We start from the raw sequence: 11,744 nt of genomic DNA on the forward strand, positions 1-11,744 counted from the left end.
CACAAGACTGTGCTTATTGTGGGCTCTCTCCGTGGATGCGGGGAACAGTGGCCCAGTGGGATGGGTCGTCATGTTCGCTGCAGAAGAGTCACACCAAACCTTGCATGCTCGATCGAGGTCGGGCATGGGGCAGGGTGCTTGCATCCGGCCGGGTTACATACTCGGGCAAGCGTGCTTCTGTGCCGATCAGATCTGTTTGTCTACCTACAGGATGCGCGCGTGCGAGAGCATAGCCAGGACTCTAGAATGATCGTGCGTTATGCACATCTGGCGTCTTTTCGATCTCAGTGAGGCGGGCCGACTTCGTCGCCACAGCCCTCAGCCCTCAGGCCCGTCTCCGAGGCCCAAGGCTGCATCATCCAAGGTCCAACTAAGCTACGCGGGTTCCTAGGCTTTGCGTCCCGAAGCACCGGTCATGTCCTCGTGTGATCAAGTGATGTCATGTGCCTCGACACTCGCACTTCGACGTCTCGAAGCATACGTTCATACGTTCCACGAGCAGAGTAAGCGCGGCCGTTGTGAGACCGGACGCTGGATATGGGCTCAGGTCTCTGGCAGAGTGTATGTCACGAGCTTGGCCGTGTTCTTGGCCGGATGAGGCGGTTTACCACGGCCCCCGGTCAACGGTGGATAGAAGACATCTGCGCCCTCAACTGATGGACATGGTGTCCAGATCGAATAGAGAAATAGAAGAACCCAAGCACGCTTGGCAGATCAATTCGCGGTTATGTCGGCCCAGATCTGATACATAGCTGCAGTCGGCACCGGCTCATCCTCGTGGAGATCACGGATCGGCACCATCTTCCCAAGCGGCACCGCCACTCGATCTGTGTATACTTGCATTCCTTCAGACTACGACAACTCCTCAGTAGCTCACTGCCCACGGATACCGACTAACAAGTCCTCGTTCGCTGCAGCTCGCCGGCTCGCCGGCTCGCTACAGCTTCGAGCCCGCGAGTCAGTTCTCAACCTTGGTAATGAGCTTTCCGCGGTTCTGGCCCGAGAACAGCTTCTGCCACACCTCGGGACACTTGGAGATGGGCGCGGAGACAATGTACTCCTTGTCGTCGGTCGTGATCTTGCCCTCCTTGATCCACTTGCCGAGGTTCTCGACCGCGGTCTGGTACTTGCCCTGCAGCATCATGTCGATCACGATGAAGCCCTCGATCGTGAGGCGGTTGCTGATCACCTCGAAGAAGTTGTTGTACTTGGCGTTGTCGCGGTCGTTGTAGCTGCAATTGTCAGCGGAGTCGCCGAAGGCGGGCCCGAGTGGTCAGTACTCAGAGCAATGTTGACGACTCGGGACCGGCACTCGCCCACTCGCCCACTAGCACCCTGCGGGTGCTCGTGTGCTCGTGGCTCGTACTCACGTCGCAATCATACCGCAAACGCCAATCTTGCCGTACCGCTTCATCCTTCCAAGCATCTCATTGAAGATGTCCCCGCCCACATTCTCATAGTAGCGGTCGCAGTCCTCGGGCAGCGCCTGCTTGAGCTGCTCCCTCCAGTCCGCCTCCTTGTAGTCGATACACTCGTCGGCGCCGAGCTTCTTGACCCAGTCGCACTTCTCCTTGCCGCCCGCGATGCCCACGACGCGCTTGGCGCCAATCACGTTCTTGGCCAGCTGCACCACGCAGGATCCCACGGCTCCGGCCGCACCCGAGACCACCACGGTGTGCTCCTTCTTGATGTCCAGGACTTCGAACACACCCTGGTACGCCGTCACGCTCACCATGCCGAGGACGGAGAGCGAGGCGGCCTCCATGCCCGGGAGGTCGCTGGGGGGGTTAGCTATGAACGGTGATCAAATGGGGACTATTGCTGCGGACTGCAGAGCACGGCGGAGCACGGCGGAGCATGGCAGCACTCGCCAGCGCCCCGCCTGCTCTTCGCAATGGGGAGCCTCGAGTGGCTCAAGGTTGAGGCCCGTAACAGTGCTCTACACCTCGAAGGCGCAGCAACCACGAGAAGACAGGGAGACAATTTCACGGACGGCCTGCCGGCCGCCCGGGGTACTCACACAGCAGGCGCGAGGAGCTTGTCAGCCGGGATGACAGAGTAGTCGGTCCATCCGTAGGGTCCGTACCAGTACTGGCCCTCCTTGACCTTGTCGCTCTTGCTCTTGAGGACGGTGCCGAGGCCGTAGGCGCGGACGATCTCGCCCTCGTTCATGGGCGGGGCGTAGAGACGCTTCGGGTCGGCGTCCTTCTGCATCCATCCGCGCTGAGCGGGGTCGTTCGAGATGTACTTGACCTGGACGAGGACCTCGCCGTCCTTCAACTCGGGAAGGGGGCGGGTGACGTACTCGAAGGTGTCGGGCTGGATCGCCTTCTCGGGCTTGCTCTTCAGGAGCCAGCAGTGCTGCTCGGTCGGGGCGGACATGGTGATGTTTTGGTGGGAGAGGTGGGTGAAGGTGGATGGTAAGGAGAGAGAGAGAGAGGTGTAAACAGAAGAAGGCTCCACGACTTAAATGTTCTCAGGTTCTCGAGCCAAGACAGTGTTGGAACCTGTGGGACAGACTGGACAGAATTGTGGGCTGCGATGCCACGAGCGGGCAAGGTATTGCCGGCTTTGATGTCATGCAGCCTCGCTCTCATCAGCGGACACCTCCACCCTCCACCTCCTCCACGGGCGTCGCCGACGGCCATGTCTGGCCATCTGTCAGCGTGCGCCGGCCCATTCAGGACAAACCATGCATCACCTCCACCATTCTCGACACCTCGCCCCGTCGCTTGCGGAGCATCGTGAGTCAACAGTGGACAAGAATTAGGCGCCGGGGCGAGGGCATGCGACACTGACAAGATCAGGAACCTGCTCACGGGAACCTCCGCCCACCACTGGCATGGAACAAAACCCAGGAGATTCCAAGATATGACGTCGGCTGGTGCCGACAGATCTTTCAGGGACTGGGTCGGTGGCTGGGATTTCTCACTTCTGTTCACGCCTTCGTTACCGCGCTGCCCGCAATGCGATGGTTGTTTACCAAGCTGACACCCAAGGATAGCCTCCCATGCCGTCCGGCTTTGTCAGCTCTCAGGAGTCTCAGGACAACAATCCCCAGAAAGTAAGGGCAGGCGCTCGTGTGAGTCTCTGGCGGGGTTATTGCCGAAAGAATCTCGTCGGACCCGCGATACGGGTTCGGCCGTTGCCTTTCGGCCCCGATTGTGGTTATCACTTCACATGGGCACAGTGCGGTTTATCTATAACTTAAAATGTACAACTATAGCTCTCTTGCAGCAGTCATTACGCCGCGTCTTCCGGGACAGGGGCGTGGGATGCGGCCGGGTCGGCGGGCTTGGGCGCCGAGTCGGGCGCCTTGGATCCCGTCTCGGTCGACGTCGCCGTGCCCGTCTCGCTCGCCTGCGTGCTCATGGCGGCCGAGTTGACGTTGGAGCCAAAGTAGTCGCGCTTCGTGTGGTCGACGCGCTCAGACTCGGGTTTGCGGAACTTGGCCGGCTTGGGGCGGTGCGTGTCGACCGCAGCGATGCCGAGGGGGTAGCGCTCCTCCTCACATCCGTAGGCACGGGGCGAGATGCGGATCAGAGTGTGCAGCGGCACATTGATGTATGGCAGCTCCTCCTGCGGCAGCTCCATGAAGTATGCGTACAGGCAGCGGATGATCGCCTGGTGGCCGACGATAAGGATGTTCTGCTGGCGCTCGAGCTCCATGATGACGGGCTCCAGACGCACAACCACATCGCGGTACGACTCGCCACCACGGTAGCGGTAGTTGAACTTGTCCTCGTCGCGCGCGTCGTAGTCCTCCGGGTACTCGCGCTCAATCTCCTCGTACGTCATGCCGTCACACACACCCGCGTCCAGCTCGTCAAGCGACTTCCACGTCTTCTTCGGGAACGGAAGCTTAGACGCGGTCTGGATCGTACGCGTGAGCGTCGACGTCCACACCTCCAGGGGTCCGTCGCCGATATGCTTCTTCACCATGTCCGGCAGAGCGGCAGCGTACTGCTGTCCTCGCGGCGAGAGCTCGGCGTCTCCACCAATCTTGCCTTCGACGTTGTACATGCTCTCTCCGTGCTGAGAACAGTTAGCCAAGCACATTTCAAAACTCACTCTTGACAGGTAGATGCTGCGAGGCTTGAGATGTAAGTTCATGAGGTAGAACGCGATACGCGACTGCAGGTAGCCCTCAATGCGGTTGATCGTGACACGCTTGCCGACGTTCAAAATTCGACAGAAGCTGATGTCCGGCTCGTCGATCGTCTGGTACACCTTCTCGTACTGCGCGATACGCTTGCGGAAGTCCGCCATGGCCTCCTCCGTAGACATGCCCGCGTAGTCGGGGTCACCGGACCTTGCCTTCAGTGCAACATTGGCGTTGATAACGTCAGGGTCGTCACAGTAAGACTCGAGGAACAAAAGTTGAAGCCCGGGCTCCTTCGCGATGCGGTCTCGGATCTTGGCTCTTCGCTCGTACGTGCTGTTCGTGGCATCTGGATGTCAGCTTCAAACGGATGCCCGATAGCTTACCCATGATTCCGACATTGCCCTCCTTCTTCAGCCACGCGATGAGGCTCTCCAAGCTCTCCTCGGCGAGCTGCTCACGCGACGCCTTGGCGTCCGCGTTGTTTGCGGAGAAGTAGTTCGCTGAGTGGTCCGTCTTCTCTCCACCGCTGCAAGGTCAGTGTTTTCCCTGTCACAAATTGCTCTCACGCTTCCTGAACGGCACGGGCCTTGGACCGCCTGAGCTGGCCGACGTTGAAGACCTCCACCTTGTACTCCAGCCACTGCAGGGGTCAGTGATTGTCGATCGGATGAACGTACCCTCAGATATCTCATGAGCTTGTTACTCAAGTACGACTTTCCTCGGGCCGGCAGTCCAACCTGGACGTTAGCTAAAGCATGCTGAACGTTACGTACCATAGCAACGACAATCTTCGCCTCGGAGTAGTCTGGCTTCTCAACTGCTCGGTTAGGCGAGGTCCAACTTAAGCGGGAGTGACTCACCAACAGTTCCAATACCGGACACTGAAGGGGCGCGGTTCAGTCCAACTGCATTCTGGCGGATCACCTTGGTGCTCTCGTCAAGAGTTTGGAGCCTGCACCGGTTAATCAATGACCGCATTGTTGATGACTCACAGGCCTGTGGTTGCACCGAAGTGGGGTGTCTGTGCAGGACTCTTGCCCGGCTGCGATGGCGGCCCGGAGATGTCTGCCGACATGGAATTCCTGTGTCCCGGGCTGGAAGCTCCAGAGCGTGTCGGGGGAGTCGTATTATTGCTACTAATACTAGGGGCGCGCGACAGGCGGAGGCTGTCGATCTTGGAGATGGCATCAGCCAGCGTTCCTGGCTCTGGCGTTCCTCCAGAGGGGTTTCGCTTGACCGAGGGTCGCTCATCGACCTCACCGGAGGCGATGGCCTCGAGAGCCTTGTCAACGAGTTCGGGCGGCGCTGATGCTGGTGGGGGAGGGACGGGCGGTTGCGACATGGTGATTGTGTGGAGTGATCGAAGTGACGATGGTGGGAGTTGGCTCGCATCGAGTAGTTGTGGGTCATGCAGCTGCCGCGAGTCATACCGCCTCCTGATCAGGCACGTGTTTCTGACGTGTGATTCGAAGAGCGGGCGATAAGGACCGCTTCGTATCAGCCATCTGTGGGGTCTCCAGATCCAGTCACCTGAATCCATCTTGGCGGGCAGTCGCGCATTCGAGGTCGCGACTTTGTTATTGCCAGGTCCTGATTTAGCAACATCCAAAGGACGTCATCACCATGTCGTCCTACTACCCCGCCAGCCAGAAAGACGCACCTTCGTGGGACTCATTCGACACCATCGAGGATGAGACGCTCGATGTCGCCGAGGTGAGTGTATGACGCCTTCCCTTGCTGACCACCAGTACGCGCACACGTCGAAGGATCACATCCTCTTCGTCATCGATGCCTCCGAGTCTATGCACAAGCCTTTGCCCGACGAGGAGAATGAAGCCGGCATTATCAGAGGCAAGAGTCCACTCCACCAGGCCCTCGAGTCTGTCTGCAACATTGAGCGCAACAAGGTGACCACGGGACCTTCCGACAGCGTTGGACTCGTGTTTTACAATGTCGACGATCCTACTAGCGGCGCGTCTCAGGGGAAGGCGGGAAGTGGTATTCTCAAGTTTCAGCAACTCCGTCAGATCAGCGCCGAAGACATCAAGCGCATCTACAGGATCGTCCAGCAGGCGAATGCGCAGTACGACGAGCAGACCGAGTCTGACGAGGAAACGGTTGAGCCAGCGATCCTGCGCGAGTTGTGCCCTCCGCGACCAGCCAACGACGAGGTCAACATTGCGAACGTTTTCACTGACTGCAACCATGTGTTCCGTGACGGGTGAGTCTGCTCTTGCATCTCTACTGACCAGCAGTGGAAGCAAACTCGTCGGTAACAAGCGCATCTTCCTCATCACCGACGACGACGAGCCGCAGGGTAGTCTGGGTAACCGCCAGCCCGCGAGGACAACTTACAACGTGAGGCTACCCCTCCCCAGCCTTCAGTTGACGTCAGGATCTCCTCACTTCGGGTGTGAATGTCAACACCTACTTTGTTGGCCGACCGGAAAAGCCCTTCGACCAGCAGATCTACTGGAACGTGCGTGCTCCTGTGGTACTGTGGTGCTGACAGCAGGACATTCTGCAACGAGAAGACGAGCAGTTTGCCAGAGAGATTCCAGCTGCCTCAGACGGTCTTTCTGAGCTGGCAGATATCATCTCAGAGCTGGTTATCCGCCAGGCGCCGAAACGCAAGCAGTTCAGCATCCCTTTGAAGTTTGGAGGTCGCGATGGTGATATTGAGATTGGAGTTAGCGGGTGGGTTGGGTTTCCCACGTTGCAACTGACATCAGCTATTCTCTCATCTCTGTCCAGAACAAGGGGCAGCCAAAACTCGTTCACATGCAGGGAGAGACTGTCGAGGAGGTGCAAACCAAAACGGAATACACTGCGGCTGTGAGTTGTATGTCCCTCTCCCTAACTAACATGACAGGAAACCGGAGGAGAGCTTGGGGCTCACGAGATCACTCTTGCCTACCAGTTCGGCAAGGAGGCGACGATTCCGAACGTGCTGGAGAAGAATTACTGGGAGAAGGACGGAGACGTCAAGGCCGCTCCTTCGCAGATGGACGTTGACGGAAGTGCCGACCAGCAGCCAAAGGTCGTTGCTCGGACAAGAGTGAGTAATAATTCCGGCTCCTCGCTCACCACAGGTTCAATTCAGTAAAGAAGAGATCAGCAGCTTCCGCACACTGGGCATTGAGCCGCCGCGTAGGTTCCAACCAATGCCGTTTGCTAACCTAGCAGAGATCCGCATTCTCGGGTTCCAGTCACCGGAACGCTGCCGCCTCGAGGACAACGTTGCGCACGCGTACTTCATCTACCCCGACGAAACGAACTACACGGGGAGCACGCGAACTTTCACGGCGCTCCTGAACTCCTGCCTCAAGCTGAACCGCCACGCCTTGGCAATCGCTCGTCTACGGGCCAACAGCCCACCTGAGTTTGTCCTTCTCATCCCGCAAGCCGAGACCTTCGCGAAGGGGGGCGGCCAAGAGGACCCGCCAGGCTTCCACGTTATCCGACTTCCGTTCGTCGACGACATCCGCGACCCGCCACGCGGCATGACGGAGAATATTGTCGCGACGGACGAAGAGGTCATGGCGATGGAGAAGATCATCCGCCGCCTCCGCTTCAAGTCGGGCAAGTATGCTTCGGACGCGTACCAGAACCCAGCGCTGCAGTATCACCAGCGCCAGCTCGAGGCGCTCGCGTTCGAGGAGGACTTTGACACGGCCATGTTCGAGGATGTCGCGCTGCCTAAGTACGCAGGCGTACACAAGCAGGCCGGAAAGCTCATGGCCGAGTGGAAGCGGCTCGTTGACGAGGATGACCGCGCGTTGGAGAACCTCACGGTCAAGTCGGGCACGAAGCGTGGGGCTGCTGCTCCTGCAGCTGCGGCAGTAAGCTCAGATGATTGGTGAGATAGCTGACAGCAGATCGACGAGTACGCCGTCGCAGACGTGGTCGACGCTTTCAAAGCGGGCAAGCTGGAGAGGGTGAGTGGCGTCTTACCAGCTGCTTTCGGGTGCTAGGTAGCTGACGAACAGGTGCGCGTCGCCGACCTTCGCGAGTACGCAAAGTATCACAGTGAGCTATCAATCGCTTGTGGAAGCTGACCCCAGAACTCTCCCCGCCAGAAGGTCTCCCGCTCACGAAGCTACTGAAGAAGGACCTCATCGATCTCGTCAAGCCCCACCTCCAGGGCGCAGGGAAGAAGGCGAAAGTCTGAAGACAACATGTTGTACATGCAGATGTAGATGTAATAGGGCGCGATCAGCGAGAATGGCCGGACCATGCGGACAGCGGCGCAGCGTGCCGCTCCACCACCCGCGAAACCGCATACCTCGACGCCTCGCGGACACGACGCCCGCGACGCCACTGATGACACCCAGTCTCGGACTGCAGCGAATGCTAAAGGTGAAACCAGTGACGTCCTCTTCGATCGGTGCATATCGATGACACCCCGCTGCGGAATGCCCTTTGCTCCATGTGTCCATGTGCATGGTGCAGACGTGCAGACAAGCAGCTAGCAGCACCATGCGGAGCGTTTGCGCAGTAGAGCTCTGTGCACGACCTCGCACTTCGCACTCGCAGCGCTGCATGCGCTGGGTGTTGGAGCGTCAGTATGGCGTGCGGAGGAAAATTAGACGGCGCCGCGCGCAGTTGTCTCGCAGTCAGCGGCGGCACTGCATGCACTGCAACAGCGCCGATAAGGACGCCTCGGTTGGGACCGGAAGCAGAGGCCGACCGCGCCGTGCATCTATCCGATACCGGGTTGCAACGTCCATGGCGTGTCTAGTGTACTAGTGTGACGCTAGACGCTAGACGAGGACGGATCAGCCCACGATCGCAGCTCTTTGACCTTGGCTCAGGACGAGTGCTTATCTGCAGCCTCTGCATGCTCTGCAGCCTCTTCGGTGGCTGCGGTGATCACGAGGACTCAACGGGTTCAACGGGTCCAGCGGGATCGGCGACTTGTCCTTCGCGTTGTCACCTTTTGCCACCCGTCGCCGTCGCATGTCTTGGCACAGCGGCTATATCACGGTCGGTGGCGAAAATGTCGGGATTCAGTGGCTCCATCAAGACTGCATACCGCCATAGCTCTATGGGCCCAGTCCAGATCCGAGAAGAGCCGTACGTGCCCGCTAGCTTGGAAGATCCGTGTAGATCGCCCCGCCTCTACTTATGGGGGGAGTCGCCATTCCCAGAAATGACATCAAGGTGGATTGGAGTGGATGTAGCTCGCACGTGCCTCGGCGCGCAGGAGGTGGACCAACCAGGGCCCCCTGGGTTAAGGTTTTAGGCCCCGCATGCGCCGCTGCCTGGCGCTGCCTGGCGCTGTGGCCGATTGACTAACGCAGCAGCTAACCGAGCCCAGGATCTCGCAGACACAACCGCCGTTCAGCCCCGCCGCGCCCGCCGTTCCTCCCGTTCCTCGCTCGTTTCGTTCGGTCTCATCCAGCGATCGCAATCTGGCGACCTCGGGGCACTCGTACACTCCTCCTTTATTCCATCACACTTACTCTACTACTACGACTACTGTCGCACGACCTCGACCACGACCAACCTCGATCTCGTTCTCTGTACAGAGACAGCAAACCCTTTCACTCGTTCAACTACTTTACAACTTACGATTCACCATCGAAACATTTCTATAAACGAACTTCGGACACTTGCACCACCCCTTTTTTTGCGTTTTTCTTGGACCAACTCCGACCACCTCGACCGACTAGACGACTAGACAGTGACTCGTTGGACGCTCGCTCGCCGCTCGCTGTCACCGTTACCGCTCGGGAGAGCGCGCTTTGACAAGACGCTCTTCCAGCAACCATGAAGTTCGGGAGGTGAGTGAGACTTCGCAATGGAGAAGCACATGGGCCAAAACGCATGAGTCACCGACTGTGCGCCGTGCGCCGTGTGCTGCGGGCGCGGCCCGTTCTGCGGCCTCCTGCCGCCCAATATAGCACTACGCCCTTGGCCCTTGCGTCCAACAGTGCCCCTTATCGCCTCTGCCGCATTACGCCTGCGACTTAACTGATTCCCTAGGTATCTCGAGGAGAACGCGACGCCGGAGTGGAAGCGGGCGTACATCGACTACCGGGGCGCGAAGAAGGCGATCAAGCGCGCAGCCGCAAGCCGCGAGAACCAGGCCGTCGACGAGAACAACGACTTTTCGTCCGAGGAGGACGACGCCGACAATGGGCCCTCGGCCAAGCCCCGCAGCCCCAACTCGCCCTCGGCGCTGACGAGGATTATCTCGGGCAGTCCCAGGACGCCCAACACGGCAAGGAGCGGCAAGACACCCCGAACAGGTCCCAGTCCGCTGAGCCCGAGACCGAAACGATCGGTCGGCAAGTCGCCAGCGGCGGGGCCGAGTGGGACGAGGGTGAGTGAGACTGTCCGATGGGCTGGGGCTTCGGGTCAGACAGTGACGGCACGTTCGTTCGAGAGTCTGGAATCTCATCGACTCTCCGTCCCGGACTCCCGAGATCGACATCACGCTGACACACAGCCAAGCCCAGGCTACGGTGCTACCGGCACTTCGCCGCCCTTAGACGACAACGGGGTACAGTTCCCTCCTCCGCTCGACCTCGGCGAGCCGGGGATCCCGCCATCGCCAGACCTCAAGTCGTCCCAGCAGACTGCATTCCTCGAGCCAAGCGATCTGAACAAGGAGCGGCTGAAGGGACGTGTAGACACTGCGCGCGGCGCAAGTGGCGCAACCAGCGGGGCGACCAGTGGCGCGGCCAGCGGCGCTACGAGCGGGTCGGCCAGCGGAGCCGCCAGCGGGAGCCGGTCCCCGGCCATCTCGTCCATCCCCGAGACGCCCGCCGAGGGCGAGGAGCGCGGCACCTCTAGCGAGGGCGGTCCCTCCTCCCCCGACGCGCCCGACACGCCGCTGACCCAGAGCAGCAGAAAACACCACGGGCACACGAAGGGCTCGCCGAGCAAGTTCTCCTTCAAGTCGCCCAAGACGCATGCGTCCGTGGGCGTGTCGCAGAGCTCGACGGCGGACGCGCCGAGCCAGAAGAAGTCGCTCCGTGAGTACCTCTTGCCCGTTTCCGAAACCACGGCTGACACCCAGGTAACATGAAGCTGCCCTCACCGAAGATCCAGCCGAAGCAGCCGCAGTCCATGGACGAGCTGTACGCGACGCTGAACCCGGACGAGCGCGCCTTCTTCGACCACCTCGACAAGCAGCTGGATAAGGTGGAGACGTTCTACAGTGCGAGAGAACAGGAGGCGACGCGCCGCTTCTCGCAGCTCAAGGACCAGCTTAACGCGCTCGCGGAGCACAGGCGGATCTTCCACGAACAGTTCCCCGGAGGACAGCACGAGTGGGAGTCCAAGGTCGGCCGGGTCACCAAGAACGCCCACGTGCCCATCCTCGCCAAGGCGGTGCAGCACCTGCACGGCCGCAACCCGTTCCACAACCATACCGACGACGAGAACGCCGGAGGGAGCGGAGCGAATAGCGCGAACGGAGGGAACGGCGCGAACGGGACGCGACGCAGATCGCCTGCCGGCATGCCCGGGGCCAGTAACGGCAACACGCCCAGTAACGGGGGCACCGCGTACTCGACCGCCGTTAGCAGCGTGCGGCAGCCTGAGGGCGGGAGCAACGGGAGCAACGGAAGCGGGAGCGAGGGCAGCAGCGGCGACAACGACCTGAGCGGGACGACTGCGGCGGGCTCGA

At 60.0% G+C, this 11,744-nt stretch overlaps 3 protein-coding genes across 3 annotated transcripts; 1 reads left to right on the forward strand and 2 right to left on the reverse strand.

Moving 5' to 3' along the window:
• Positions 1-958: 958 nt before the first annotated feature.
• On the reverse strand, positions 959-2,382 carry A1Q1_02924 (uncharacterized protein; the record flags this gene model as incomplete). Its single annotated transcript, XM_014324153.1, has 3 exons — positions 959-1,232; positions 1,371-1,778; positions 2,021-2,382. 3 exons carry the CDS (start codon positions 2,380-2,382, stop codon positions 959-961), a joined length of 1,044 nt encoding a protein of 347 aa, XP_014179628.1.
• Positions 2,383-3,243: 861 nt separating this feature from the next.
• Positions 3,244-5,447, reverse strand: A1Q1_02925 (6-phosphofructo-2-kinase/fructose-2,6-bisphosphatase bifunctional enzyme; the record flags this gene model as incomplete). Its single annotated transcript, XM_014324154.1, has 6 exons — positions 3,244-4,451; positions 4,489-4,631; positions 4,672-4,745; positions 4,879-4,922; positions 4,966-5,057; positions 5,098-5,447. The coding sequence occupies 6 exons, from the start codon at positions 5,445-5,447 to the stop codon at positions 3,244-3,246; spliced, it is 1,911 nt and encodes a 636-aa protein (XP_014179629.1).
• A 281-nt stretch (positions 5,448-5,728) lies between these two features.
• On the forward strand, positions 5,729-8,276 carry A1Q1_02926 (uncharacterized protein; the record flags this gene model as incomplete). The annotated part of the gene is made up of 10 exons (XM_014324155.1): positions 5,729-5,818; positions 5,872-6,326; positions 6,367-6,584; positions 6,640-6,794; positions 6,860-6,940; positions 7,026-7,207; positions 7,260-7,947; positions 7,993-8,043; positions 8,095-8,134; positions 8,185-8,276. 10 exons carry the CDS (start codon positions 5,729-5,731, stop codon positions 8,274-8,276), a joined length of 2,052 nt encoding a protein of 683 aa, XP_014179630.1.
• Between the last annotated feature and the right edge of the window lie 3,468 nt (positions 8,277-11,744).

This window comes from Trichosporon asahii (assembly GCF_000293215.1).
Source record: "Trichosporon asahii var. asahii CBS 2479 unplaced genomic scaffold scaffold00051, whole genome shotgun sequence".
Classification (NCBI taxonomy): domain Eukaryota; kingdom Fungi; phylum Basidiomycota; class Tremellomycetes; order Trichosporonales; family Trichosporonaceae; genus Trichosporon; species Trichosporon asahii.